This window comes from Canis aureus, chromosome 15 (assembly GCF_053574225.1).
Source record: "Canis aureus isolate CA01 chromosome 15, VMU_Caureus_v.1.0, whole genome shotgun sequence".
Lineage (NCBI taxonomy): Eukaryota > Metazoa > Chordata > Mammalia > Carnivora > Canidae > Canis > Canis aureus.
Window position 1 is genome coordinate 47,373,560 of NC_135625.1, and position 22,303 is coordinate 47,395,862.

The 22,303-nt window shown below is 35.5% G+C and overlaps 1 protein-coding gene across 13 annotated transcripts in view; it reads left to right on the forward strand.

Annotated features, from left to right (window-relative positions):
• The window catches only part of LMBR1 (limb development membrane protein 1), a 146,423-nt gene that overhangs the window by 57,764 nt on the left and 66,356 nt on the right, over positions 1-22,303 (forward strand). For 9 of the 13 annotated variants that reach the window (XR_013353109.1, XR_013353108.1, XM_077849527.1 and 6 more), the window contains one exon: positions 1,666-1,710. The exons of the other annotated variants lie outside the window; for them this stretch is intronic. Coding sequence is in view for 7 of the 9 variants with exons in the window: in XM_077849527.1 (XP_077705653.1) it covers positions 1,666-1,710 (45 nt within the window). In the remaining 2 variants the exon portion in view is untranslated. The remainder of the gene's footprint in view (positions 1-1,665; positions 1,711-22,303) is intronic. 13 annotated transcript variants of the gene reach the window in all.

Below are 22,303 nucleotides of genomic sequence, written 5' to 3' on the forward strand. Positions count from 1 at the left end.
TGTTTTTTTTTTATCATGATGTATTTAAATTATTTAGGTCATCTGTATAGTGTGAAAGAATTATGTAGTTTCAGTTTAGAAACCTCTTTTGAGTGTTTATGAGTTCTTGAAAAAATTATAGGAGCTTTGCTGAAAGGGATTCAGTGCAAACCTTCCTTTTATAAGGAGAAAACTGAGGTCCAGATATATTAAATGTTATTAAGTTGTCTACGGACCACATATGTACAATTCCAGAACTGGTACTAAAACCCAGGGTCACTTTTAGCCTTCCCAAAGTGGTTGTGTTCTTCACATGTCAGCACTGTGGAGAGTTTATTGAGGCTGACCAAGTGGATGAAGTGGCCAAGGACAAATGGGGCTGGAGCAGGAAGGAGGACTCTATGGCCTCCTGGCAGAGGAAAGAAGCAAAGGAGACTGCTGAGCAGGCCCTGTCAGAAGGCAAGGGAACAAAAGGAGTGTGATCTTCTGGAAGACAGTTTCTAGAACAATGGAACTTAAAATATTATGTTAAAGAGGGCTAGAAAGAATGAACATCAAGAAGTGAGAGCATTGGAGACACTTGAGAAAGCGATTTTTTTGTATAATTTTAGAGCCAAAGCTTTTGATGGATATTCATTTAACAGAGTTTTACTAAGTACCTACTAGGAACTAAGTATTCTACTATAGGGCCTTGCTGGGGACAAAATTGAAAAGTCAGGACTCCTGCCTTCAAGGGATAGACAGAGGAAGAAAGAAGAGGTGCAGTCGAATAGGACACAGTATGATGAACTTTTATACAGCCAGCTGTGATGGGAGACACTGAAAGGAGTGGAGGTCTTGATTCGCCCAGGAGATTGGAGAGGGCTTTGTAGGAGGAGTCTGCCTGCACTTGAGCTGAGACTTGAAGGATGAGCAGGCTTTTTCTGGAGTGTGGAATTCCAAGCTTGAGCAAAGGTATAGATTCTGACTGGATTGAGGGAATGGCTGACACATAGCTATAGAATAGAGAATTAGTTGAGGGATCAGGGTACATGAAAGCTTGTTGGGGTCACATCCTGGAGGCCTCAAATGCTCTGCAAGTCAGTTTGGATTTTGTGTAATATATAACAGGGAGTTGACAAAGGATTTTTGAAAAAGATTTTTACGTATACTGATTTATTTAAGTATAGAGATAAATATACATGTCAGAGTTTAAACATATGTGAAACACTGTGTTTTGTAGAGATATCAGCATACTGAATCAATGATACACGTGGTCCTGTTAAACAGTGTGGCAACATATGTCACTAACATTGCTGTGTTGATGTTTGCTTTAAATATGCATATTGTTCTTTCATCCTATCTCAATCTCATGTGTAATCTTACCAAGTACAAAAACAATTGATAAAGCTCAGGGTTAAGTGTATTTTCATATTTGGTAGTATACATGTAGCTATCTAATTTATACTTTTTATAATTTATAAAATTCTAGTTATTAGTTATTATTAATTAAACAGGTTATTTTAAAAAACAGTGTGTGTTGTAGACTTGTCTCCAACTTGTTTTCTTCCATTGTTATGAACTAACCAACTAGAAGAGGGAATTGGCTACACTTAACTGGAGCAGAATTACCAACTATCTCTAGAATAAAAACAAACAGACAGAAACCCCAGTGACCTGTCACTGTTCTCTTGTTCCCCCTTGTAGACTAAAGTCCAAGGGGAGAAGCAGCTTGAGGAAGGACACAAGAAGGTAACTGAAGACATGTCACACCTACACCTGTATAGTAGTCTTTCTTAGTTTTTTACTTCTAGTCTCTTTATACACATTTATTATTATTTTTTAATAAATTTATTTTTATTGGTGTTCAATTTGTTAACATACAGAATAACACCCAGTGCTCGTCCCATCAAGTGCCCACCTCAGTGCCTGCCACCCAGTCACCCCCACCCCCTACCCACCTCCCTTTCCACCACCCCTAGTTCGTTTCTCAGAGTTAAGAGTCTTTCATGTTCTGTCTCCCTTTCTGATATTTCCCACTCATTTTTTCTCCTTTCCCCTTTATTCCCTTTCACTATTTTTTATATTCCCCAAATGAATGAGACCATACAATGTTTGTCCTCCGATTGACTTCTTTATACACATTTAAAAGAATATTCTTTTCTAAGCACATCTTTGACTATGTTAGTCTCCTCAGAATCCCTCAAGATCACCAGCTCCATTCCATGATCTCCGAGGGACTGATGTGTTGGAGGACTATAGGGTACAATGGATATAGCCAATCCAGGTGATTTCCAAACTCAGTAAAGGATGGAAATTTCTAGGAGGGCAAGGAGACAGAGCTCAGGATGGTTGATTGCCATTTATCTGACTTGTGTGGTTGGACAATGATTGGGAGTTGTAGGAACCAAATGAAAGAACTTGGTCTTTAAAGCTATTTAGAGGAGGCAAGGGAGATGGGGCTGTAGCCTGGAGGCAGAAGAGGCAGAATGATTCTGCTCTTTGTGCACTGAGGAGAAGGGGCCTGTGGCAGAGAGATGGTCAATGAGGGTGCTAGGGTGAGAAAATTTGCCTTAGAGTCTCATGGGCTAGGCTAGTTTTTTCATCTGGACCTCAGGTTCTTTTTCTGTAAAATGGTATAGTAATGATCGTTACCTTACTGTATTATTTAAAGGATTAAATGAGAGATTATTTTTGTAAAACACATGGCCCAGGAGATGTTAACTATTAGTACCATAATTCTAGAGCTTAATGCATTTCACTAATAAATGTTCTATGGGATTGTCAGAAAGCAACTGAACACGGCACAGTCAGTTCTTAATTATTCACATATTATCTTCAGCAATTTTTTTTTATCTTCAGCAATTTTAAGGTTACAAATTACTTTTCCCATTTTGAAATGGTATGGATTAAAGCAAAATCAAACCTGCTTGAAGATAAGGTACATTCTAGACCCTATTAGAATTGTCTAATTTTTTATTTTTTAAAAATTTTATTTATTTATTCATGAGAGACACAGAGGCAGTGACATAGGCTGAGGGAGAAGCAAGCTCCCTGTGGGGAGCCTGATGCGGGACTTGATCCCAGGACCCCGGGATCATGACCTGAGCCGAAGGCTGATGCTCAACCCCTGAGCCACCCAAGTGCCCCATAGAATTGTTTAGAAAGCTTTAAAATTAAGGTAATTGTGATGTATTTTAAATACTCAATTTTTCAGTTTTAAAATCAATTACATGAAAGTTCTAAGGGTTATTAGTATTGCATGGTTAAGTCTTAAATGGGTAAAGTATACGCTTAAGCCTTTCATTGTTATGCCTTTCTCTAATATAAGATCTTAGGAGATCTTATATTGGGCAGGTTTTACATAACATTTGTTAAGATCTACAGTACTGTACACAGTGTTGTAGACTGTATCCCAGACTTTAACTGCTGCCTCATTGAGGCAAATGTATCACAGACAGTCATTGACATGTTTAAAACTGACATGCTTAAAACAACTGGCTAGCACGGATTTCCTTTGTGTATATCCTTTAAAGCTCTTTGCTCATTGGTTACATTAGACACATCTAGTTCTGAAGGGATATTGAAGAGGGCTTAGAAAACCCTTCTAATTGGTAGATTCAGCACAATGATTTGAGTAATGACAAACTTGAAATATGGTTAAGTTAAATTTCTTTTTTATTCCTTTGGCCACCCTCCTGGTGCTGTTTTACTATGTCTAAGTCTGGTGGAGTCCCTAAGTGGCATATGGCTCCACCATACTCCCATTGATTCCCCTGGGCAATCGATTTTAAAACAGCCCCTTGCATATTGTGCCGAGACGCGGAAATTGGCCACTAGCCATGGGCGGATGCAGAGCTTGAATTGAAAATCAAATTAAGCAGAATTCTCTACTTAGTTTTTAATTAAACCACTATGTTAATTCAAACAGGACATTTTAGGCCTGGGGGGTTGACCATGCCCTTTTAAGGGCCTTAAATAAGCCTTTCTTCTCTCTCCTTACCATGGTGCATGTTTCTATTTTATTAGGACCATCTCCTCACTATTCCCATTCTTTATATACTCAAGGGTAGGAGAATGTAAATGGTTTTGATAAAACAAAAAGTTTTTTTTAGTAAGAAGGTGACTTTTATCTTGGAACTCTTACTTATTATTAGCACTTAAATGTTTATCAAATTTATCTTATTTCTCAATCACCTGTATGTATTGTGTCAAGCATTGTGTATATTCATGTGTGTTTGAACCAGATCCCATGCTTGCAGCTTAATGTTTGCTTCAATTCTGATAAAAAAGGTTGCATCTGCTGGGTTTTGTATTTTGTGATGGAGATGATTTCTCCAGTTTTTATCATGGTCACTCAATCAATACCAGAGTATGAGGATATTGGGGCCAGTGGCACTGTTGTTCCTGTCACACCTCAGATCAGTTGAGTGGTTTTCTCTTCCCATTCTGCCTCAAGAGAGACCTCTAGATTATGTGGGATGATGTCAGAAGATGTTAGCAGATTGCATCGTGAACTCTGAAGGTCTAACTGCTGGCCAGGGTTTAGATAGGAGTTAGGAATATATTTGTTTCATATTATATTTTAACATCTTACTTTGAGTTTAGATGTTATAAGGCAAAAATTCAACAATTTAATGAAAGTGAAAAAATATAATCAGTGACAGATTAATTTACAAACCAAAGATGTTTCTGGGAGTAATTTTATATTGTGACTCACCTTAATGCCTATCTTTTGATTTGAAGTCTTGGCATAAAATTTAATATAAACGACAGCAACATCCTGACCAATTATCCAAGCTATCCAGACATCCCCAAATGTCCAGAACATAGCACACAGTCTGTAGGATTAAGAGGTTAACTCCTATAACTTCAAACGAAGTGCTTGATAATAAAAGCAAAAAGTACAGAATTTGAGGTAACTTCCTTTCTTAATTAATTAGACTGACCAGGTGGAAGCGAAGAGCCCGGTGCTGGTGCTGGGAAGGCCTATAAAGCTGAGCACTGTGACAGCACAATGGAGGAGGAACAGAGATTGCTTTAATATGTTTCTATCCTGTGTCACAGTGTGAAATTGTCCTGGTTTATGTCCCTTTTGGCAAACTTACATAAAAGTGACCTTGTACTGTATTTTATGACCAGATGACTTTTTCCCCCCAGTGGCTAATTTGTATCAGGCCTCCATCTGAGAGAGACACAGAAATGAGTAGGAAGTCCAGCTTGGTCTCAGGGAGCTTTCATTGCATTCTTTCATTATTTTTGCTCGTTTTTGCCACTGATCATCCATAAATTGTTGGACATGAGTGAATAAGGAAGTGCTGCTTAGTGTTAGCGGCACATGCGCGTATTTGGCCTGGTTTTTGTGGGTGAGAGGAAATCACATACAAAAAGGAAGACTCCTGCTGGGAACCTTGCAAGGAAATTTACCTTGGGTGCGTTTTGATCTTGGGGTTTATTACAGAAATGGAGTCATATCTCACTAACTATTGTTATGTGTTAATTTGATTTTCCCAACACCTTCAAGAAAAAAAATCATTCAGTAATTTATTAATAGAATTCCTCTGCCCTCCCCCACTTGAGAGCACTCATTGTTTTACAGAGAAACAACATGGATAAGAATGGTTATTTTTAAAACATTTGATTCTGGTAGCTTTGTTATGCTCAGGGTTCCTTTTGGAATTGTTAATCTACTGTAAAAGGCGTGGTTGTAGTGATTTATTGAAGTTTGGCATATGAGATCTCAAAGATGTATTAATGCATTTGAGGAAAAAATACATTTATTTTATGTCAAATTATTTGAGTTTATAAAGATTTTGAATTAAAAATTATTTAGTTTTTGAAGTGGTCCTAATTTGGTCACTGTTCTTAGTACAGTTTGCGTATTGGAGGGGGAACTAAATTATAATTTCAGTAGCAGTAGCTGTTATTGTTTAATAACCGTGTTTAAAAGGTATCACTTGTTCATGTATACTTCATGATGATGTGATATGTTGAATTGGACTGTTATATAGCACTTCCGTCTTTCTGTCCATCTATCAAAAAATGAGAAATTTCTGCTCTAACGCTAGATTTTCTCTTTATTTGCATAATAATATAATGTACAAATTGTGAGCTTTGATATTTAGAATACCTGACTTAAGTCCTGACTCTTCCCCTTCCTGACATGGGACTCCAGGCGTGTTTCTGGCTATGTCTGTAAAACGGGCTGCGGTACTTCCTCTGGGGTTGCTTTGGGCCTTGTTTGCCTCACCTACTGTATGAGACACAGTAGGAGCAGCCATTCTAGTAGGTGCTTAAATGTATTGGCTGTGTGGAAGTTGAAATGAAACATCAGGAAAATTTGTGTAGGATTATTTTTTATGTATGATAGCAAAGCTACATATAAGAAATTATAATGGTATTGGGATAGCTTTATTTACTCTTTGAAACAGAAACGGCTCTATCTTGTAACAGTAGAAGTTGTAAAAAAAATAGTATGTTTAATAGGTAACTAAACTTCAAACTTTATTTTATATGATGATTAAATTATTAACTAAAGTCATATAATTCAGGGTTCTTTGTTAAAAGAGGAAAAGTTTTTGTATGGAGGAAATAAAAAATAATCAGGTTCAGATTTTAAAGTAATTATATTCTTAATTAAACTGGCCTCTACTACTTCAATATTCATGAAACGATTTTATGGAAATAATCATTGTCAATTAGAGTCTCTTTTCCAAAACTCTTTTTTGGGGGGAGACTTGAAAACTCTCTACCCTTGGTTGGAATGAACTTTATTTGAAAGTTAATTTAATGTCTGATTTCATGTGACTAGGGAGCTGCTTATAGTTATGGCTCATATGGCACATACACACAGGTCCACAGGATGGCTGGAGTTGGGACTATTAAAATCTTCTGTTTGTCATTTAAAATTATATTTATTTGTCTATAAAATAATTTATTCAGAATGTCACAATGTTAATCTTCTGATCTTTATTAAATATTTGCCAGTATATAGCTGAAACTTGGTATATTACTTTAGCAACCCATTTATTTGGCCTGTTTGTACCAGAAATAAAAGTTGCACAGTCAGATAAATCAAAGGCAATTAGATTGTTTGATAGTTTTGACATTAGGGAATATTTTAGTTTGTGATCTATCTACTTTTCTTTAAAAGCGGTTACATTACTTAAAACTTTATTGGTTTGCACTTTCTGGTAAGCAAAGTAAGTTCTCATCTAGAAAGACAAGTTCTTACTGTTCTAGAATGATTGAATTTTAAAGCACTGAATTGTCAGAAGTATATATATAAATGTATGCTCTTTTAGAGATTGAGAATAAGATTGGGCAAAAACTGAAAAAAAGAAGGCTCTATCAACAGAAGAAAAAGTTAGAATTAAATGTCCTGAAACGACCAGTTTATAGAAAACATTTCCTGTTATCTTTTTTAGAATACAAAGATGAAATTTGAAGTTGTTTAGGATGCTAGATTGAAATACTTGTATACTTTTGTATTTTGGTTGGGATTACTTGATATTTAATGTTTCTCTTTACACATTAATTAATGAGTATTTTTATTATAAGCAGTTGATTTTTAAAAGACTTGGAAGGGGCTTAATACTTTTAAAGCTTTTTGAGTTATCAGAAAGATTTATCTGACCTCTTGATGATTTTTGTTTCCTTCTTAAATGCCCAGAATCAAATTACATTCTGATTTTTTTTAGAAGAGGTGTAATGAAGTACCTTATCTTGTAATAAGAACTTAGTGTGTTAGATAACTTAAAGATACCTGATTTACTATTATGAATAACTTCTAAGTGTTTTTGAATGTTCCTCTTCTTTTTTTCCATTAACTTGAGGCTTCATCATTTTTTACTTGGATTACTTAAACCATTGTCCTACTATTTTTTCTGCTTCCAGTTTCCTTCCTATACAAAGTAATCTTCACATTGCCTTCCAGCATTGTTTTCATAGTGATATTTTGTAATTCACTTCCATGAAATCTTTTGATAGCTTTTAACTGTCAACAAAATGAAGTCTAAAATCTGTAATACTAAATCTACAACTCTGGAAATTTGGCTTCTTTGTCTTTTAGGCCTCGCTTTTCAGGAGGCTCCCCCATTCCCCAAGCTATTTCCCACTGAGCTCCTCACCTTGCCCAGCACATTCCAGGTGCTTTCACCACCTCCTGTCTTCATGTGGTATTCTGCTTGGGAATACCACTTCTCACTTCCAGGTGGGATCTTTCTACCTCCTGGTGCTCCTTAAGTCTTTCCGGTGGGCCTCCTAGTGACTTGCTTCCTCCCCCTGCGATAGGGATTATAATTATATTGTGATTATTTGTAGGTGTGTCTTTTTCTCTTATTTACCATGATATTCCCCAATGTGTATACTTAGCCTACTGCAGACAGAGCTTTTGTACAGGAAAAATGAAGTATAAAAGCCGAGTAGGTCTTAGGTCTCATTGATTTGTTAGAGGAAGGATCTAAAAATGCATCAGTGCTTCCCTTTCTGAAGGGGACTGATTATGAGTTCTTGCATGGTTATCTTTCAGGGTATGTTATTTTTAGAACCATTTTAGAACCTCAACACAAAAGAAGAAATTAGAATTTGCATTATTTTGGTATAGCTTAGGCTTTTAGTCCAGAGCCCCCAAGTTAAATTATAATGAGGGTCTTCACAAATGAAGTGAGTCTTTACAGAATCCTTACCATCCTTAGCTTGGTTTAGAAAATCATACCTCCCCCACCCTTGTCCTGGTTCTTTAGCCAGCTTCAGGAATGAGCCCCATAGCCACCACCGTGTTTGCCTGTTGGGTGAGACTGGTAGTGCCAGGTCTTTTGCTATGTTGGAGCTTAGCCTGACTGCAGCCTGCCTGGTAGGATGTTGACCACCTGCCAGGGTGTGAGCATCTTCCTTTTCCTGGCTACACCCTTCAAGGGCCACATGTTCAGCAGTCCAGCTTTCCTTGCTGGTAGTGCTCCGTTCCCAGCTTCCTTCTTTTCCGCTGGGCCTGTCAGAGAAAGACTAGTATACCTCCTGGGTTGGAGCACCTCAGAGGTGGGAAGAGAGCTGCTAGTGTTTAAATGTGATAGAAATTGATGAACAGTTAAACTTTGAGAATAGTGTTAATATTGTTAACCTAATATCTTATATGCCAAATTTAATTCTTACATAGGATACTAGCATCCTTTTTCCCTGCAGCCAGATATTATTGAAGATTCGTGCTTGTGTATTTTATTGTTTTTAAATTGCTTTCATATATTTCATTTGATCTGTTAAATATCTGAGAACCAAGGCAAGTTTTATTGCACATATCTTATAGATAATGTCTTGAAACCCAAGTTTTCTTGGGAAACTTCCAGGACATAGTCCTGGAAGAGCTAGTACTAGATTCTGAAGAGTGTTTTTTTCCCCCCATGTTAATATTTAATAATCAAATATTTCTCAAATATTTCTCAAAACCTTCTAGAGATTAGAGAAGGGTTACTACAGTGTAATTCTAAAAAGAGATCTCATACTGTTTATTTTTTCATTTAAGAAATATTTTTTGTTTCTATTTTTTAAAAAAAATCACTAAACATATATTTTTTTTCCTTAAAAGAAAGCATCTTGAGAGCTTGTGAGTGTGTATTTGGTGAGTTTGCCAGGTTTTAGTGGAGATCAAGGGAGAATGCTTATGGTTCTAGTACTCGATTGATTGATCACTCAGGTGCACCCTACAAGCCACAGTAGTAGTTTTGAGCATTATGTGTTTTCTTTTAAAAAAATTCTTAGTCATATGTTATTTAATGCTATAATGAGTGTCTAAATACCATGAATCTAAGGGGCACTGGGGTTTGAGTGCAATGTAGATACAGAACATACAACTAATAATGAGACAAATTATGATTCTGTAGACCCACCCAGTAAATCTTCACTGGGTTGTGCTGAAGGTATTTGCCTCATTAAAAATTCTATACTGCACATTAAGATGGCCCTGGAACTTCAAAATTAATGCTAACCAGAGAAAATTGAGTAATAATTGTATCTAATTTAGCTTGTTATATATCAAAAATACACAACTTGTGCCTAGAATGTTATTTATTGATAAACATTTGCAAATAACTTCTTGAAATCTTTTCTTACTTTAATATGTAGAAATAAAATATGAAGGTTATAAAAAATAATTTTTTTTTGAAGTTTGAAATGTTAGAGTTTAAAAAATACTATAAGTTATAATGCATGCAGAAATTTTGGTTTATATATTTTATACATAAAGCTTTGTTTGGGTCTGATTATATGATATTTGATGTCAACTCATGAATTTTCTTACGTAGTTACGTTAAAGGAAATTAAATAGAATTAAATAGCATCTATCATTGATAAATAGAGCCAAGTCAAAAATTTAACCGTATAACCAAATCCCTGTATTATTAAATGCATAGATAAGTTCCAGGAAAGCAAAAAAATATCCAAAGACCAAACCTGAGCAGGCACCATAAAACCCAAATAGTGAGTAAGTGATGCCTTGGCTGTGTTGGTCAGGATGTGAGTTGGTTACAAGGTGACATAGGATATAGGCACATGGAGATGAGGAGATGGAACTAAAGCCCCCACAGAGATCATTCAGCAAAAGGGCCTCCTCATCTAAAACACTCACACCTGCCTTGCCCACCAATAGGGGAAGACTGTACTGTCAACCTTAGTTTTGGGCGGAAAACTCCCCTGAGAGTTCATCCATAGACCTTTGTCTCCTAGGAGTTGGAGTTCATTATTTCATACTTGTTGGGAAACCCCAAGCCAAGAAATTAGCATAAAAGTTATTTTAAAGCATTATGTATCATTTTGTCATTTTAACCTAATGTATAATACTTTTAAGTAAATTTGAGTTAAAAATGGTTAATATAAATATATAATTAAAGTAGGTTTTAGAAAGTTGATTTAATATAATTTAAGATCCATAATCCATATACATTTTTGACCTGGTCTTATTTAACTATGACACGTGCTATTTAATTGCCTTTAAATTAATTGTGTGAGAAAACTCAGGACTTAACAATAAATATTACATAAGCAAGCCTAAATAAAACATGGTTTAATTTTATCCTAGCTTTTGTACATTTTATTTTATTTTATTTTTTAAAAGATTTTATTTGAGGGAGAAAGAGCATGAATGGGGGGGTGTAGGCAGAGGAAGAGGGAGAATCAGGCTCCCCACTGAGCAGGAGCCCTGACTTGGGGCTCCATTCCAGGACCCTGGGATCATGAGCTGATCTGAAAGCAAATGCTTAACTGCCTGAGCCACCCAGGCCCTTCACTTTTGTACATTTTAAACTTACACTCTTAGTAATTTGATACTGGTTTAGTTCTTTAAGTGTTATCATCCCTCAAAGCCAAGAATGAATAATGTAGTCTTTTTTATTTTAACGACTCTTTTCTGTGAGTTTTTACAAAGATCTAGTATTTTAATCTATATAGTTAATTTTGTGAGGTGATTAAAATGAATCTAAATTATTCTCTGTATTATTCAGTTCTAAGGCAATTTATATAAGAATATTACTCTTATCTATTATTTTTAAATATTTTATTATATTCTGATGTTTTCTATATTTCTTATCTATAATTTTTGGACTTTTTGACTAGAAGCTTATAGCTCTTAGAATCTTTTTCTATCCCCCCCCCCTTTTTTTAGTCTGTAATTTCTCCATAGATTTGATCTCATCTACTTTCTATCATTAGGGATTTTTTAGCATTGTTAGACTACTGCTGACACTCTGTCTTCTAGCATAATTCATTCAGTTAATTCCTCTTGGACATTTGTTATATGCTTGGTACTGTTGCAGCTCGATGGATGGTACAGATTAAATGATTGATTGATGATTATATATTTTTCCTGTCTTCTGTGATATTCCACCATGTTGAACCAATATCCCTGATTCCTCTTTTCTCTCTACTTGTTAGTTTTGCTGGTCCTTTATCTGGAATACAGTATTAATTTACTAATTGTTAATTTGGAGACATTCTTTGGCCTTTTTCCAAATTGGGGGGTTTTATGGTCTCTGCTTGAATTGGCTCTGATTTTGTCAGCAAATATCGGGGCCCAGTCTTTTCTTTTGGCCTCTCCTCTTTACCTTTGTAAGCTGTTTTGGCCTCTTATGGCCTTCCTGTTGAGAGAAGATCTTTTCCAATCTAATGTTCAGAAATCCTTGAGATTCCAAGATGATTTCTACAAATGTACAATTTGCTTGTACATTTGCTTGCTGAATGTGTCTGTATTGTACGATCCTTAATGTTTACTTTTCCTTTGTCATAATTAGGCTTGCCTGAAGCATACTTATGAGGCTGATGATTTTGCTTGGTTGTCCTGTGTATCTTGACTTCTGTTGTTTTTTCTTAATATTTTAATTTAAATGTAAACAATTTGATAGAAAGCCAATTAACCTGATATTATATTTTTTATATTTTTTTATATATTTTTTATTTTTTTATATTTTTAAAGATTTTATTTATTTATTCATAGAGACACAGCTAGAGAGAGAGGCAGAGGGAGAATCAGGCACCACGCAGGGAGCCCGATGCGGGACTCGATCCTGGGTCTCCAGGATCATGCTCTGGGCTGCAGGCGGCGCTAAACCGCTGCGCCACCAGGGCTGCCCTGATATTATATTTTATATGATTCCAAGTTACTTCAATATTTGTATTTGGATTATTGTGTAATTATAATTAGTGTGTACATATATTTATATCTTTTTTACTTTAATAATTTATTTTGTGTATATAATTTTCTGGTACCAGGGAGAGTTGTTTTAAGACTTGGAAATGGGCAGAGGAGATCCTGGGTGTTCTGTCAGTGGAGTCCTAGGCATTGTGTAGTGGACATTGGTGGTCATCTGATTTTGTAGGGGTGTGTACTGTACCTTTGGCCAATTTTCTGTTGACTTGGCTATTTTACATCTCTTTAGGGTTAGAGTTAACTTGTAGGAAAGTAAGAGCAATGAAGATGATTTTGTCTAATAGAATTGATTTCTTCTCTATACAAAAGAGAGCCCAAACATTTTATTTTGTTGTCTCATAGGATACTATCCAGTTTGCATCTATTAGCAAATTGATTTTAGCATTTCCAGTTATCTAAGTATATCTGTGTTTTTCACATTCTTCTTTGACCTGGTTTTAACAAAAATTAAAACCATCTGACTGTGCTGGTAAAGGATGTGAGGAACAAAAAGGATTAGAGTACTCAGAGGGGAGCTGCAGTTAGTAAGCAAGAGTAATACTTACTGTGGGCTGACCTAGAAAATGGAGGTTCTGGTGGTAGAGAGTCCAGTAAATACAAGTGTCCACCAAGCTACAAACTACTGAGACATGTCATTCATAAGTAGATCCTCCCTATCCAGATCTACTTTCCAGATCCAGTTACTAGTTTTCCAGTCACCAGAGTCAGGAGGTGATAAAGAGAACAGGCAAGACAGAAACTCTTAAATATAAAGATGAGTAGGGATGCAGAAAATGACCTGACACTGGGGAAAGCCAACACTATGAGAGGTACCAAACTCAATGTATTGTTCAGGATAAATAGACAAAGAGAAGATTTCAGAGAGAATTAAAAATATTTGATCAAGCATTTTAGCATTTTTTGGCAGAGGGAGTTAAGGGTGTCTTATTCTCAATATTACCAGCAATAAGAAAGTTCTGTAGTCATTCGGATGTAAAAAAAATCAAGTCCAGACAATGTGCAGGATACTTTTGCCAGACTTCAAAGAATAGGAAACTTCAGTTTCATTCAAATTTGTTTGGAGATTTGAAGATGAAACACTCACAGTTTTATGGGACTAGTATAATCTCAACACTGAAAGTAGACAAGGATAGTATGAGAAAATAGCATTCATAGGCCATTCTTATTTGTGAATACTTGTGGATCAGAAAATATTAATCCAGCCATATATACAAAAAAATCATCATCAAAGAAAATTTTGTTTTAGGTATGCAAGATTGGTGTCACATTAGGAAATCTATGGCTATAATTCGTGTTAGGGAAGTACAAAAAAAAAAATTAAGTGGGCACCTCTAAATAGACACAAAGCACATTCATGATTAAAAAGCAAACTAAGAACTTGAGGGAACTTTCTTAACCTAATAATGGATATCTACTCTCAGTCTGTGATGACATTGTACTTAATGGTAAAATGTTAAAAGTATTTACTTTAGACTTGGGATACCATTTTAAATCCTTTATTTCTAATAATAACACTGTAATAGAATTACTAGTAGTACAGTTAGACAAAAGGAAAAATTGAAAGGAACAAAATAATCATTATTAACAGATGATACTGTCTATTGAAAAATCCCATAGAGGGATGCCTGGGTGGCTCAGTTGTTGAGTGTCTGCCTTTGGCTCAGGGTGTGATCCCGGGGTTCCGGGATCAAGGTCCACAACAGGCTCCCTGCATGGAGCTTGCTTCTCCCTCTGCTTTTGTTTCTGTCTCTCTCTCTGTGTCTCTGATGAATAAATAAATAAAATCTTAAAAAAAAAAAAGAAAAATCCCTTAGAATTTAAAGACAAATTATTAATTCAAATCAGAAAATTTAGCAAGAAACCTGGATGTAGGATTAATATAGAAAAAATTAATATAGATTAAAATAGAAAATTAATATAGAAAATCAATAAATAACACCAACAAAGAGAAAATCTAATTAAAAATATTTTTATAATAGCAAGATATCCCAAGGTATGTTGAAGTAAATCAGACAAATCTTTATGGAAGTAATACATGAAAATATATGGAAATAAAAAATTTCATTGAAAGATACTAAAGGAGACTTAAATAAATGGATAGGTTATTTTGTGTTTGTGACTTTCAAAATAACTGTTTTAAAAATAACAGTTTTCAAATGATTTTTTAGAATTGTTGCAATTCTAAGAAAAATTCCTATAGATTGTCATAAGCAGATAGTAAAATTACTTATTGGAAGTATAGAGAACCAAGAATGGCCAAAGCAATTTTGGCAGTTTTGAAGAACATAGTGATGGGACTGGAATAATAATAAAGGAGCAGACGACTGGAATAGACATGTCTCCAAAGAAAACCTATACATGGCCAATAAGCACATGAAAGACCTCAACAGCGCTACTAGTCTTTGGGGAAATGCAAATTGAAACCACAGTAAGATACTTCTTCACATCCATTAGGATGGCTGCTAACAACAACTGCAAAAAACCCCAAAACAATAACAAGTATTGGTGTGGATGTAGAGAAATTGAGACTCTTGGGACGCCTGGGTAGCTCAGTGGTTGAGGTTGAGGATCAGGGTGTGATCCTGGAGTCCCAGGATCGAGTCCCATATTGGGCTCCTTGTATGGAGCCTGCTTCTCCTGTCTCTGCCTCTCTCTCTGCTCTCTCTGTGTCTCTCATGAATAAGTAAATTTTAAAAAATCTTTAAAAAAAATAAATAAGTGGGACTCTTGTACACTATTGGTGGGAATGTAAGATTGTGCAGATGGTAGGGAAAACAATATGGTGGTTGCTCAAAAGAATAGAATTACTATATATGATCCAGCAATTCCACTTCTGGATACATATACAAAAGAATTGAAAGCATGAACTCCACAGATATATACTTATTCATTTATAAAAGTTTTATTCAAATTCCTACTAGTTAACATACAGTGTAATGTTAGTTTCAGGTATACAATATAGTGAAACACTTTGATATACCACCTGGCACTCATCACAACAATTGTACTCCTAATCCCCATCACCTATTTCATCCGTCCACCCACCTACCTCTCCTCTGGTAACCAATAAGCCTAGGATCCTCCTCCTCCACTGCCATCTTCCTGTCTTTCCATCACAGATATTTATATGCTCATTTTCCTGGAAGCATTAGTTATGATGCCAGAAGTGGAAACAACCCAAGTATCCACCAATGGGGAATAGATAAATGTAGTATGCATCTACAATGGAATAATATTTCACCTTAAAAAGCGAAGTTCTTTTTTAAAAAATTTTTATTGGAGTTCAATTTGGCAACATATAGCATAACACCCAGCACTCATCCCACCAAGTGCCCCCCTCAGTGCCCATCACCCAGTCACCCCAATCCCCCGCCCACCTCCTTTCCACTACCCCTTGTTCATTTCCCAGAGTTAGGTGTCTCTTATGTTTTGTCACCCTCACTGATATTTTCACTCCTTTCCCTTTATTCCCTTTCATTAATTTTTATATTCCCCAAATGAATGAGACCACATAGTGTTTGTTCTTCTCCAATTGACTTATTTCGCTCAGCATAATACCCTCCACTTCCATCCACATCGAAACAAATGGTGGGTATTTGTCTTTTCTAATGGCTGAGTAATATTCCATTGTATACATATACCGCATCTTCTTTATCCATTCATCTTTCGATGGACACCGAGGCTCCTTCCACAGTTTGGCTGTTGTGGACATTGCTGCTATAAACATCAAAGTGCAGGTGTTCCGGCATTTCACTGCATCTGTATCTTTGGGGTAAATCCCTAGCAGTGCAATTGCTGGGTCATAGGACAGTTCTATTTTTAATTCTTTGAGGAACCTCCACACAGTTTTCCAGAGTGGCTGCACCAGTTCACATTCCCACCAACAGTGCAAGAGGGTTCCCCTTTCTCCACATCCTCTCCACCATTTGTTGTTTCCTGCCTTGTTAATTTTCCCCATTCTCACTGGGGTGAGGTGGTATCTCATTGTGGTTTTGATTTGTATTTCCCTGATGGCTAGTGATGCGGAGCATTTTCTCATGTGCTTGTTGGCCATGTCTATGTCTTCCTCTGTGAGATTTCTCTTCATGTCTTTTGCCCATTTCATGATTGGATTGTTTGTTTCTTGGGTGTTGAGTTTAATAAGTTCTTTGTAGATCTTGGATCCTAGCCCTTTATCTGATAGGTCATTTGCAAATATCTTCTCCCATTCTGTAGGTTGTCTTTTAGTTTTGTTGACTGTTTCTTTTGCTGTGCAGAAGCTTTTTATCTTGACGAAATCCCAATAGTTCATTTTTGCTTTTATTTCCCTTGCCTTCATGGATGTATCTTGCAAGAAGTTGGTGTGGCCAAGTTCAAAAAGGGTGTTGCCTGTGTTCTCCTCTAGGATTTTGATGGAATCTTGTCTCACATTGACATCTTTCATCCATTTTGAGTTTTATCTTTGAGTCTGGTGTAAGAGAATGGTCTAGTTTCATTCTTCTGCATGTGGATGTCCAATTTTCCCAGCAACATTTATTGAAGAGACTGTCTTTCTTCCAGTGGATAGTCTTTCCTGAAAAAGTGAAATTCTGACATGTGCTGCAACATGAATGAACTTTGAAAGCATTATGCTGAATGAAATAAGGCTGACATGATAAGATAAATACTGTGATGCCACTTATATGAGGTACCTAAAATGGCCAATTCATAAAGACAGAAAATAGGATGGTAGGTGGTAGGGGATGGGGCCAGGAGGAAGAAGGAATGGGAACTCATTATTAATGGGTGCAGAACTTCAGTTGGAGAATGTGACAACGTTCTGCGGGTGGATGGTGATGGTAATAGCAGAACAATGTGAATGAATATACTTAATGCTATACAACTGTACACTTTAAAATGGTCAAAATGATAAACTTTATATGTTTTTTACCACAATGAAAAATAAATCAATGACAAACATGGACAGGTCAAATTAGTGGTTACATTTGGCCAGGTTGATGTGGAAGTTTGGTGCAGTTGGGAGGGCCACATGGGTGCCACATTGGTTGTGATGATGTCTTTAAGTTGGGTGGTATATCCACAATATTTAATAGACATACACAGCTGAACAGTATACCGTCATTATTTAACAATACAAAGGAACAAAAGGCTATTATTTATTTCTTGCTAATGGGCTCACATTACCCAAATCGAAGCTGATATGTAAAACTAAAATGGCAATTTACTGGTTTTCAGTGGGAAACTGTAAAATACACATGTATGGACACCTACCCACCCAACGTAGCTGTTATTGGGAGCTGGAGGGAATGTAGAAATCATGGAGAGATGGCCCAACTCAGCTAATGGTGTGGGAGGACATAGCCCTAAGCTTTATGTGATATTTTGGAATTCCTAGTGCTTTTTGTGTGAATGTACCCTTTACCACATAAATGATGTGATGCTATCATCTAAATCATGTGGCAGTGCTTTCTGTTCTAGTCTACACTTTAAGATTTTGTACATTTTGCTGTAGTAATGTGATAAATAATAACACTAATCTTTATTTTGTGGTGTCTTTTTTTTTAAGATTTTATTTATTCATGAGAAACACAGAGAGGAGAGAGAGAGGCAGAGACACAGGCAGAGGGAGAAGCAGGCTGCAGGGAGCAGGGAGCCGGACGTGGGACTTGATCTTAGGTCTCCAGGATCACGCCCTGGGCTGAAGGCGGTGCTAAACCACTGAGCCACCCGGGCTGCCCTGCTGTGTCTTTATTGGAGTTTATGTGTGGGTGTTTTGTGAAACAAATAGTAAGGTATTGACTTCTATTGTATTAAAAGCTTCTTATAGGACTATTTGACCTCAGCATAAATTTGCTATTATGGAATTGAAAATTAATGTTCTAGTAAAAGAAACTTTTAGGTATTTTGCTTTATTTCCTTTACTTAATTAGAGGTTTGCTTAAGCATATTTTAAGCATTTTCCCCCTCCTCCCTATTTCCATGTCAGTTTACCTTTGGTGTCTTATTTCTATCGTGTGAGGAGGTGGAAAGCACAGGCTCTGAAAGCTGACAGACCTGAATTTAAAGTGAGCACTAGCAAGCCTTGAACAGGGTGATTGTAGGGAGATGATTTAACTTTTTGGGATATGAGCTTCCTCATTTATAATACAATTTACCTTCTAATATATTGTGAAGGTTAAGTGAACACGTATAAAGCAACTGATAGGAGCTTGGCAAATGTCAGTTTGCATCTCTTCTTTTCTGTGAAATTGATAATTAAAGATTATTGGAAAAGAAGGAAAGGTCCTTACTGGCTGACCATTAAGTTATTTTCATCTGATGTAGTATACTGAGAAATCTTTTTTCCCCCAAAATTGGATTTATATTTTAAAATTTCAATACAAAGTCCTTGAAGTCTTTTTTATGGTTCAGTCTTTTATTTACTTACTTCATTTACTTGCTGTATTTATTTACTTGCCATCTGAGGATTTTTATTTGTCTAACATCATGAGAAGTTTCTCATAAGTTTGGATATAGTGAACATCTTAGTTAAATGAACTGACGATAGTGTTTTTATTTTAACTTATCCTAAAATACATTCTTTTTGTCAAATTTTAATACCTTGGACATCTTATAGTTTTGATTTTTCCATCTTATATAGGCTACATTAAATGCAGAAAATGTTAATATTAAAAAATATTTCACTATTGCTTAACAAAGCTTTCTGTAAAGCTTTTTTGACTGGGGACCAATTTTTTTTTTTTTTGTCCAAACTCTTAATGATTACTTTGGGAGTAAAGCGGGGAACTGTTTGACACTCTACTGATGCTTATTTGTAGCTTTTTCATGATTTAAAATAATTAATACCTGCCCTTATTTTCTATTCTTTATTAGTGTTTCTATCGATCTTCCCCAGATGACTGTGTGTATGTTTGGCGCAGTCTTGATGGCTTGCTGAGCAAACCTTAGCTCAGTGTTACTAAGAGACTCTTTTTGTTAAATGAACAGTGGCTTGATATTTATTTTAAATGTTCTGTAAATGTAGAAATTTTTCCCAGGCTTTCCTGATGGGTGGAGCCATACTATATAACATGGTGTTTACATACCTTCTGAGAGGTCAGGATGTCCAGGCAAAATCTTGTTTAAATGTTCATCACCACAGAAACATGTTAGCTTATTGTTAGAGCTTTTGTATATACATTGTAATTGTCACTTTATTGATCTTTAGCACAAAGCAATTTAGTGTGTAATTGACCAGCAGGAAAAGTTCAAAAAACAATAACTATTTTAATGTTTTAGACTTTTAGCCATTCAGTGCTCATTTAAATCTAAAAAGAAATCTGTCTACATGTATTTAGTCTTTACTAGCTTACTTAATTTATAATGTTACAATATGATGGTTATAATTTCCAAAATAATATTGATATGATACTAATGTAATTATATAGCTTGCTTTTCTTAAAAATAATATAGTGTTTCATTAGCAGAAAGAAAGTACTTAGTTTCGATGCTGTTTTTAACTAGTACATTGAGTGTACATTGATGCTGCTTTTTTTTTCATTGATGATGCTTTTAACTAGTATATTGAACTATGATTTTAATAAAAAGGGTGGAATTTCATTAAAGTAACTTAGATTTATGGTTTTTAGGAAGCATTAAGATAAGTATTCATACTGGGGGTAAAAATATTACAAAGTTCCTGAAATCTTAGTAATATATGACATAGTATAAGCATTCAAAAGTACTTGAAAGAAGTACAACTGTTGATAAGTTCAAGTTCTCATAGTTTGTGATCTTATATTCAGGAGACCTTCCTTCTGAGATGAACAATGGAAACCTTTTTCCTCTCTGACAATATTTTGCCACTTTGTTATTTGCAGGGTATTTCAGTAAGTTATTCCGACATCTGGCACATCTTTTAGCTCAGCATATGCAAGAATAGAGTTGATAGGAACCTTTCCCCTTGGGGCTTCCAAGCTCCCGATTCTGACTCTTAATGGAAAAATGAGCAGTAGGCATATTTTTTGCTTATATGCTGTCCTGCTGGTGATTAATGGTAGTGATAAAAGCTCTCTCAATGCTTTCATTACTTTGCAGACAGAATCACACGCAAAAGTTTAAAAATCTCACATGTTACATGCAACAAACCTTGTGCTTTTTAGGCTTTGTGATACTTTTATGATCTCAAGAAAGGTAGTGACCATAGTTTATGTATTTTGGCACTTGTAGGAGCCAGTCAATTCTGCATTAACAGATGAAGTCTCTGATTATTTATAGCCCCGTTACCCCCTCTTCTTTCTGTCCTAAAGTTGTTAAGGATAAAAAAAGCTGCTACATTGCACTTAATGAAAACATTTGTTTCTCAATTGGTGTTGCTAAAGCTCATAAATGTGACACTTCACTGATTTCAAGTTGGGCTGATTTTTGTCTTGTTTAATCAGGAAAAGAGAATGAATACAATTAAAAGGAAAACGTGAAGTGTCCTGGCCTCCTAGTGGACTGAGTCAGAATAACGGTTATTTCTTCCTACAGTAGTTATCCTCAGTGTTTCGTAAACAAGCATAATCCTATCCAATGATTTCTATGACTTGCTCTGTGGCAGCCTTTTCTGTAAGTGTAATGTTGTAAACTCAGTCTTTTGTACTTGATTGATGAAAAAATGGGCAGCTTTCTTTTTTTGAGTTATTTCAAAAGAAATACTGATAGTAAATTTTGAACTGTTGATATGATTTGACTACAGAGGTCCTTTTTGTTAAATGATTCTTATTTGATTGCTTAAGTATATGAGTATCTTTTCTAGACATTTATTCATGATATTATTCACTATAATATAAAAGCATCTTAGAATTACATACCTTCTTCCTTCTTTTTTCTGTTTTCTTTATAGAAAAGCTGTTTCACATAATTTTTTTTAAAACACAGATTTATTTGAGGACTTAGTTTGTCAGTATATGGGAATGAGTGTGTGGGTCTTGAACCTTAGTATTATTGTCAGGTCATACGTAGGCTTCATTAAAAAAAAAAATTTTTTTAATAAGAGGATATAATTTTTCTTAATGTAAACAAAAGGGCAGTTTTTGAGTTTAGTAGTAGATTTCCTCTTTTTGACATGAATGCTAATGAAAACATTAAGTAGAGCAATAGCATGTTAAATGAGGTTACTTTATTATTATTATTTTTAAAATTTTTATTTATTTAATCATGAGAGACACAGAGAGAGAGACAGAGGCACAGGCAGAAAGTATGACGTGGGACTCGATCCTGGGCCTCCAGGATCATGCTCTGGGCTAAAGGCGGTGCTAAACCGCTTAGCCACCCGGGCTGCCCAAATGAGGTTACTATAACCAAGCTGTTTTCAAATAATTTTATATCAAAGTTAAATTTTAAAAAATAACCATAAAGTACTTGAGATTACAGAGAGTACTTATAGATTTTGTTAGCAACAGGCTGTTAATACTCTGCTCTGACCAGTATGGTAACCACTAGTCATGTGTGGTTATATAAATTTAAAAGAACTAAAATTACATAAAATTACAGTTCTTCATTCATAGTAATAACATTCTAAGTGCTACATAAACACATGTGTCTTGTTGCTATCTTATTGGATAACAAAAATAGAACATTTCCATCATCACAGAAGAGTCTATTGGGCTGCAACTTCTGTAGGTTATTAAATCATAAATATCTTGTTTCATC